The sequence below is a fragment of the Lotus japonicus genome, chromosome 4, assembly GCF_012489685.1.
Source record: "Lotus japonicus ecotype B-129 chromosome 4, LjGifu_v1.2".
Lineage (NCBI taxonomy): Eukaryota > Viridiplantae > Streptophyta > Magnoliopsida > Fabales > Fabaceae > Lotus > Lotus japonicus.
In genome coordinates this window covers 70,487,316-70,495,885 of record NC_080044.1, presented here as the reverse complement: position 1 = coordinate 70,495,885, position 8,570 = coordinate 70,487,316, and the positions used below count along the sequence as shown (strand labels likewise).

The 8,570-nt window shown below is 34.4% G+C and overlaps 1 protein-coding gene and 1 long non-coding RNA gene across 2 annotated transcripts; both read left to right on the top strand.

Annotated features, from left to right (window-relative positions):
• Positions 1-374: 374 nt before the first annotated feature.
• LOC130711235 (uncharacterized) lies at positions 375-3,566 on the top strand. Its single transcript, XR_009010608.1, has 3 exons — positions 375-1,105; positions 1,193-1,318; positions 3,388-3,566. It is a non-coding gene; the product is annotated as an uncharacterized LOC130711235 (long non-coding RNA).
• Positions 3,567-5,433: 1,867 nt separating this feature from the next.
• LOC130709889 (transcription factor MYB1-like) lies at positions 5,434-7,559 on the top strand. Its single transcript, XM_057559020.1, has 3 exons — positions 5,434-5,772; positions 5,887-6,016; positions 6,478-7,559. The coding sequence occupies exons 1-3, from the start codon at positions 5,640-5,642 to the stop codon at positions 7,148-7,150; spliced, it is 936 nt and encodes a 311-aa protein (XP_057415003.1). The 5' UTR covers positions 5,434-5,639; the 3' UTR covers positions 7,151-7,559.
• Positions 7,560-8,570: the final 1,011 nt, after the last annotated feature.

Genomic DNA, 8,570 nt, shown 5'->3' with positions numbered 1-8,570 from the left:
AAGGATAGAGTTTGGAAAAAGCTTAAAGGATGGAAAGAGAAATTTTTATCACGAGCAGGGAGAGAAGTTTTGATTAAATCTGTAGTGCAAGCGAAACCTTCTTATGTCATGTCTTGCTTTATTTTACCTGATGGTTTATGTGCAGATATTGACCGCATGGTCTCAAAATTTTTCTGGGGCGGAGATCCGTCTAGACAAGGCCTACATTGGACTAAGTGGGAGACCCTATGCAAGAGTAAAACAGATGGTGGCTTGGGATTTAGTATAAGACCCCTATATTTATTTGATGTATTTGTGTGTGTATTGTAATGTATTTTGTAATTTACATATATGAAACCTACGACGATTGATTTCTCAGTCGGATCGTTTACCGTCAGACTGTTCGTCGTTTACCGATTTTTCAGTTTATCGGTAAACGAAAGGAAAATTATTACTATGTTAAATATTTTTGGAAATACTTTGGAAAACCTAACCATAAATACCTATATTATTTTTAGAATTTTTCTAGGGTATTTTGGTTGATTTATGATTTTTGGTTAATTTTTAATGATTTTACCTTTGGTAAATAGTTAAAAATTCAAAATAAATGGTAGATGGTAAAAGTAAATTATGGAAAAATAATTCTTAAACCCTAATTATTATTCCTGAGTGCCCTGGGCCAGATTAGGTCTTGATTGATTCGAGTTTGGCACCATTTGATCATTATTGAGTTTTAAATCAATTTATTTCATTTTCATGGCAAACATCTTGACCCTACATTCATCATCAAGTTTCTCTTTACTCATTCAGTGGATTTGGCTGATTCAAGGCTTTAATTAATCCTTCCCACTTCCTCTATCTTACCCAACAAGTTTCACGTTCAGATCATCTCCCAATCTCTCTAACCAATCTCACTAAGTTGCCTACTTGATCATGTTATAGAAAGTTCACCTAAAACACAAATTTATTTTTCTAGCCTTCAAATTCAAAATTGGGCTTCGATGTTGTGTTCATAATCATCCTAGGAGTCTCCCATAAAAATTTCAGATCAATTGGAGGTCCCTAACACAAAATCTGCTCAAAACATCAAACTGTTCTTGGTGTTCTTCAGTTTTTCCAAATTCCGGTGAGAAATCCAAACTTTTATCATGTTTTTCTCTCTAACCACTGAACCAAATTTGATGATTCTTGAACCTATGTTCATGTCTTGAAGAGCTGAATCCATTGCTGGTCTCCTCTCCCTCTCCGCCGCCAGCATCGCCGCCAGCTCCGCCGCGTGGAAGCCATCGCCGGCGAGGAGCTTCTGGAATTTCCAACTCGCGTTTTAGCGCGATTCAAGGTCGGTTTTTCATCCCTATACCTCCTAAACTCATAATCTAAGCTCCCTAACCACTAATTACACCTCAAATCAACATGAATTCACCAAATTTGAATCAAACTTTTCAAGAAACTTGAACTCTTCGAATCTGCCATTATAGAGCACTTCAGGACCTCAAACATGTTGCAATAGATTCCTTATACATCATGGAACATAACCCAATACCTTTGGTAGCTCGAATCAACCTCAAACTTGATCTTCAAATTTCAAGTTTTGGAGTTTTTGAACTTTTTCAAAGGAAGTACCATTTATACTAATCACTTGGACTTTAAACTTTTAATGTATTATCATGATGCTGTGAGATAAGTTCTGGCAAAGTTTGAGAATTTTTGGAGCACTAGATTAATTACTACAATTTTTTCATGATAACTGGACTTTTAATTGGTTAGAAAATATGGAATATGTTATAAAATTTGTTAGAGCCTGATTTAGGACATGATAATTACATAGAGCTTCAGTATAGGTCTAATATCATCCCTGGAATTTTTATAAATTATTTCACCAATTTTAGTAATTTATGTGATTTTTAGTTAATTAAATAAGTAATATATGTTTTAAAATGTTTAAAAATAGAATAATATTGTAAAATAAATTTTCCAGTGATCAAGTATGTTCATATAGTTTATGTAGGTGTTCTTAAATTTTCCAGAGACTTAACTCACTGAGTTAGTAATTTTAAGTATTTTTAGTATAATAATAGACTTTTTAGGATTATTTAATGGTTTAAAAATAGTTTAATAGTTTCAGAAAATCAATGAAAATTTTCCAGAGTCACAAAAGAGTTTATAAACAAGTTAGAGCACTGAAAATCATTTATTGATATTTTTATTTTAAATTAGCTATTTTTAGGTGTTTTTCTTTAAAATGGTTAATTAAGTTTTTACATTTAAAATTGGTAATACGTTTTAAAAATATTTCCAGAGGTTAGGAAATAGTTTTTATATTATAACTGAACTTAGGAGCATAAAGATTAATAAATTTGAACTTCATAACGTTTTTATTGTTTTAATAGCTATTTTAAGTAATTTTGTATAAATTGGTTAATTTAGTAATTAGTTAAAAATGGTTAGTTGGCTTAATAATTTTTCCAGAAAGTAGAAATTTTTTTTAATGATGTAATCTGACTTAGAAAAATTCAATTTGTCATTTTTAACATTTTTAGCATTTTTATATGTTTTTAAGTATTTATTTGCTATTTAATTTGTTAAAAAGGACAAAACGGTAATTTCACATGTCTTAAGGGTATTTCTGGAATTTTGGGCAAACTTAAGGACTCCAGATTAAAACCTATAATTAAGGACTAAAATAAATATTACCTTTATTAATTAATTTAAGTTTTAAAAGGATCATTATTTAATATTATGTAGTGCCGTTTGACGATTGATCCGTTTCCGATTATTCACGTGGTTAAAGGTTAGGGTAACTCCGTCATTTACTTTCAGATAGCATGACTTTATTCATTATCTGTTCCACCTATTATTGATGGATTGATGGAGTATTATTATCTTGGTTATCTTATTGATTATGATGAACTGAGGTTCACTTTTATCGTTGATGAATTGGAACTTTTATTGGTTATGTTGAATTGAGGTCACTCTTATTATTGTGTGGCTAACCATATCATTTCATTAGGAGTGGCGGGTTAGTGGTCTCGACCACGCGCCGTCCCGTCCTACGGGGCGTTACACTTCAAGCGGCGGTTTCTGTTTTCGTTCAGTTACTGTCCCACCTTTCGAGGTGCAATTGTTAATGTTATTATTATTATCAAGCGGCAGCCGGAGACTGTCCCACATGTGCAATTTTTTTTTAAGTGGCCCCAACGGTTATCGTTCCGTTGTTACCCATCGGGGTATTATTATTATTATTGATCGATCCATTTTGTAGAGAGCATATAGACATTTAGGAAGACTAACCCTTATTTGCGATATGCTGCTTCTTTATTTAACTTGCAATCTGATTTATGTTTAATGCATGAGTTAACCCTTTCATTGTTGCTTGTCTTGTTGTTTTTGGCGTTCGTCTGCCATTAGGTGCGGATGCGGATGAACAGAAGTGATGAATTGGTTTTCTGTTATGGCGGATTTGAATAAAGGACTTATTATTTTATTTTTTTGTTGTTGTGTAATAATTATAACTTATTCGGGATACTGGGTATGTAATATTATTATTGTATCGTGTTAAGTTTCTCGCGAGGTTTTTGAACTTATAACTGTTCGTTTTCAGAAAGAAAAAAAAAAATTCCGTGGTTCCGTGAACCTTAGTCAATCGTTAGGTTACCTAATGCGACGTCCCAGTTACCTTAATTGGGGCGTTACATTTAGAGACTTTAAATCTTTCAATTTGGCTTTGGTGGCAAAAAATTGGTGGCGTATTTACACGAAACCAGAGAGCCTTTTGGCGCGTATTTTCAAGGCGGTCTAGTGTGCAGGCGAGTAGCGTGTGCAGGCGGAGGTGCGTGTTGGTGCATCAGCTCCAGCTACGATTGAGAGAAATGTGGCTTGGCGTGGACCTGCTCGTGGCACTTATAAGTGCAATTTTGATGCTTCATTTGTCGATGGGGGAGTAGCCGGCTTGGGTATGGTGGTTCGTAATCACAGAGGTGAGGTGATGGCCTCCGCGTGCTCCTATCCAGTTTATGTTACCACTTCTCTCCTGGCTGAAGCAATGGCCATGAGGTGGTCCTTACAGCTTGCTATTGATTTGGGTTTCCGACGGATTTCTCTGGAGACAGATTGCCTGCAGTTGTTTAACCACTGGCATGCAAAGGAGGATGGTCGGTCGTATTTGAGTTCCATTATTAATGATTGTCGTTTATTGAGTCATGCTTTTGATTTAGTTTCTGTTATGTTTGTTCGCCGTACGGGCAATACTGTTGCGGATTTTTTGGCTAAGAACTCGGAAGCTTATACCGATACGGTATGGGTGGAAGAGGTTCCTTTAGCCGCCGCACCGCTTATTGATGCCGATGTAATGAACCTTTTGCCGACTGGCCTTTAATATATCTGCAGTTGAATTTCAAAAAAAAAAAAAAATAGAATGCAAGTGGTTGATGGGTGACAACACACACCGAATTGTAGATTTAGTAAACTAACCTAAGTTACCTATTTTCCAAAGTTACAAGAAATGAATCGGTATTTATTAGAAATAATAATATAAGTTATTCATGTGATCATTATTTAATAACACAAGTTCTTTGGATAATTAATTTTTAATTGGGTTCCGGGTTCGAACCCGGATTGGAGATTAATTTACTAACATTTATAAAACTAACATTTGTCTATTAAAAAAAATCCAAATTCAATCATGAATAGTTTCAAATTCAGAAGGCTTCTGGTCCGGGTTCGATCTCTCTTAGGTAAAAAATAATACATTTGTGGCCAGAGACATCATCACTGTATCCCGAGGCAGATTAATCACGTGCGACCCCTTTCCTCCGTGGAGTCTAGTGGCTAAAGAACAAAAAAAAAAAATTCAGAATTTTAATTTTTTAAAAAAAGTTCAATTCGTGTGGGAAATCTATCGGGCCAAATAGCATAGTAGTAAACTATCCACTTATAATCCATCGGGCCAAACATCAAAATTGGTTGGATGCGCACAGACAGTAGTCAGTATGTTACTACATCCGAAGTTCCGAACTATAATTATTTACCAAAAAAAGAAAAAGAAAAAAATAATTATTATTGTATTAAAAATAAATAAATAATGTCAGTGACAAATTTGAAATTTCCACCTGCTTTGTGGCAGATAGATACCATCATGTCACATGAATGAGAGTTCATGAGTTCTTTGAGAAAATTCGGACAAAACATCTGATTATACTAACTTACAATTCTAACACGTTGTTCTGATTTCCGTGACAATAATTTCATATACAACCAAAATCGTCCATAATATAAAAATTATATTGTATAATATATATTTAAATATTCTGATTGTGCTTTACCGCAGGTGGAATCAACAAGATTTAATTTCATAAACATTTAGTTTCATAGTTTTATATTTCAACAATATGTATGGAGAATAATTTGTTGAGAGAAATATGATGACAACTTAATGTGATATCCGAATCTCAAAATAAATTAAGAATTTAGTGTCATGAAACAAATAAGAAAAAAAAGTACTGGTGGACCGCACCAAAATTTATGAAGTTTGGGGGCTATATATAACTAAAGTATCCATGGTGCCAAACACTCACTCCACAGCAGAGATAGTGAGTGAGGTGAGAATCCAACCACATAATTACAAAGGAAATTAAGGTAGTCCCACACACACCCTTAGAAAAATGGGAAGAAGCCCTTGTTGTTCAAAGGAGGGTTTGAATAGAGGTGCTTGGACTGCTCATGAAGACAAAATCCTCACAGATTACATCAGGGTCCATGGTGAAGGAAAATGGAGAAACCTTCCCAAAAGAGCAGGTAGGCTCTCTCTCTTGCTTCTTCTCTATCTCTTGTGTCTTTCTGTCTCATTTTTCTTAATGAGAAATTAACCTCAAAATCATTGTTCACATTTGTGTGTGGGTGGCCATGCAGGTTTGAACAGATGTGGGAAAAGTTGCAGACTTCGTTGGTTGAATTATCTCAGACCAGATATTAAGAGAGGCAATATCTCCTCTGATGAAGAAGAGCTTATCATCAGGCTTCACAAACTTCTGGGAAACAGGTACCTTCAATTACACATTCTTCAATTCAATGTCCCAAATTGACTGGACAAGTAATTCTTTATAAAAAGTAGCAAATTTCTTACTTGTTTTTTAAAGGCAGAGTAACTATCAGTATCTTTGATCAGATTCTCTAGTGAATACCCATTTCATCTCAGAAAATGTAAGTTTATAGGCTAAGTTAATCTCTAGAAGACGGAAATGCGCTCAGACTAACTTGACTGACGTTTTATGTGACTCAATGTATGAACTAATTTGACAAATATTTGACACAATTAGAGACAGACTGCGGGAGGTATTTCATTTTTTAACGACTAACTCATCTGGCACTTACATTTTTGGAGACAAAATTAAGCATTGACACCCCGAAAATTAATTATGAAATCCAGAAGCTTCTCTGTGTAATTGGTCTGGCTTTACATACAATAACATGGCTGCTAATTGCTATTGTTTGTTTGTGTAGATGGTCTCTAATAGCAGGAAGGCTTCCCGGGCGAACAGACAATGAAATAAAGAATTACTGGAATAGCAATTTGGGAAAAAGAGTTAAAAGTCTCAACCAAACAAACACCTGTTCTACCAATTTGGCCACTCACTCCCCCTCTCTATCTCCTTCTAAGCCACAATCCCTTCTGGTCCGTACAAAAGCTACCAAGTGCTCCAAGGTGTTGTTCATAAACTCACTCCCAAACTCATCACAAACAATGAAAATGCAGAACAAGTCAGAATCAGAGGCAGAACCAGAAACAGATCAAAGGCCATTGCCTGTAGATTCTGTAGCCAGAAACTCAATTTCAAAGAGTAACAAAATGGAAACAAGTAATGGAGTTTTGGCATTTCCCAGAGAAAATCAAAAGGAACAGTCAACAGATTTGCTGATGGACTTCAACGTTGGTGATTTTTGCTTATCTGATCTTCTGAACTCTGATTTTGATGGCATGTGCAACCTAGCTAACAATGACAACAACAATGAGCCATTGTCTCCTTGTTCAGACCAACCTCCTCTGTTCTCTGATGAAATTTTCAAGGATTGGACACGATGCAGTTTCGCTGATGATGAAACAAATGTGTCCAACAATCTTCATTCTTTCACTTCATTCCTTGAGTCTGGTGAGGAGATACTAGGAGAATCCTAATGGGGTTATGTGAGTTACTTTAAGGATCAAATAATCTCATCTTAGGTAGACTTATCTACATACATTAAAATAAAAAGTTTAGTTTAGTTTCTAGTTTGTTTATTTTTAGTTACATATTGGACCATTTAGATGAGTTACTTAGCACCTTGAACTATGTTGAACAACCTACGTGGTGGTAACATAGATTCCCAATAAAGTTAACTAAATTGGTCCTTTTTTGAACAAATTGTTCTACATTTTGATTTTTACTAGCCAAACATGTGAAATGAGAGAATCGGTTGTTGGATTTTTGTTAAACTGAACGGAAATTAAGATTGCAAGTAAGCTCTTAGCATATGTTCGAGTAGCCATTTTATTAAATGGAAGTAAAATATGGAAAATGTTATTTTCACACCAAATTGAGTCATACCTCAATGAGAGAGATAGAAACAAATAAGAGAGAAGTGAGAGATGAGATAGGAAAAGAAAAAAAAAACCATATGAAAAAAGAATGAAAAAGAGCATGAGAATGAATATATCAAAATTGATGAAATAAACACTTTTTCAAGTCAATGAAGTAGTTTGTTTCGCAGACTTTTATATCATTTGCATTCATGAAACTTCGTTGGCTTAGAAGCAAACAAAAATCCAAACGTGCAATTTATTGATGCTTTTGTTATTGTTAAGGATTGTGATTGATAGATGAACCAAATAATTTAAAGTGGTTGAATTTATTTTAATAATGTCACTTTCAATTTAAGTCAAGGGTCATGTTTGATTTTTGGTTTAGAAAATAGAAAAGAGAAGATGAGTAGAGAAGAAAGGAAAACACGAGTAAATAAAAAAGAAAAAAAAATCATACTTAAAAGGATAGAAGAATCTCACAAGTGAAGGAGAAAAACCACGTAAAATGTGGGAGAAAATTTCTTGTGAGGACAGGGATCCCTCCCCACAATGGGGAAGTTATTGCTAATGTAGCGCCTTCATTGCTTCCTCGCTCGGCTAGGCCTAGGCTGTCGCTCGAACTCACTTTTCTCTCTCTTAAGTCAAGGGGTTAAGTCACTTGGTTAGACTAATAGAAGTTTGGTCTTCCTCTTGTCTTGGCTTGAAGCTTTATCATCATGTTTTGGCCTTGATCGTATTAGAACAAAAACTTATAACTTTTGGTATTTGGTCGGAACTTTGCTCAGAACAAAAACTTATAACTTCTTTCTAGTGCATTAATAAGTTTTTAATTTCTTAATGCATTAAATATTTAAATGTTTTTCACTAAACGATTTTTTAGTTTTATAGTTTTTTTACCTCATGAAAAATCTTTCATTAAATATTCTAGCATTATCTTCATTTGTCACAACGAAATAATTAGCAAGCTTGCCATTAATTGTTTCATGAAGACAGTACATCATCATCACATGGTTGCGATAGCAACGTATCACGAACA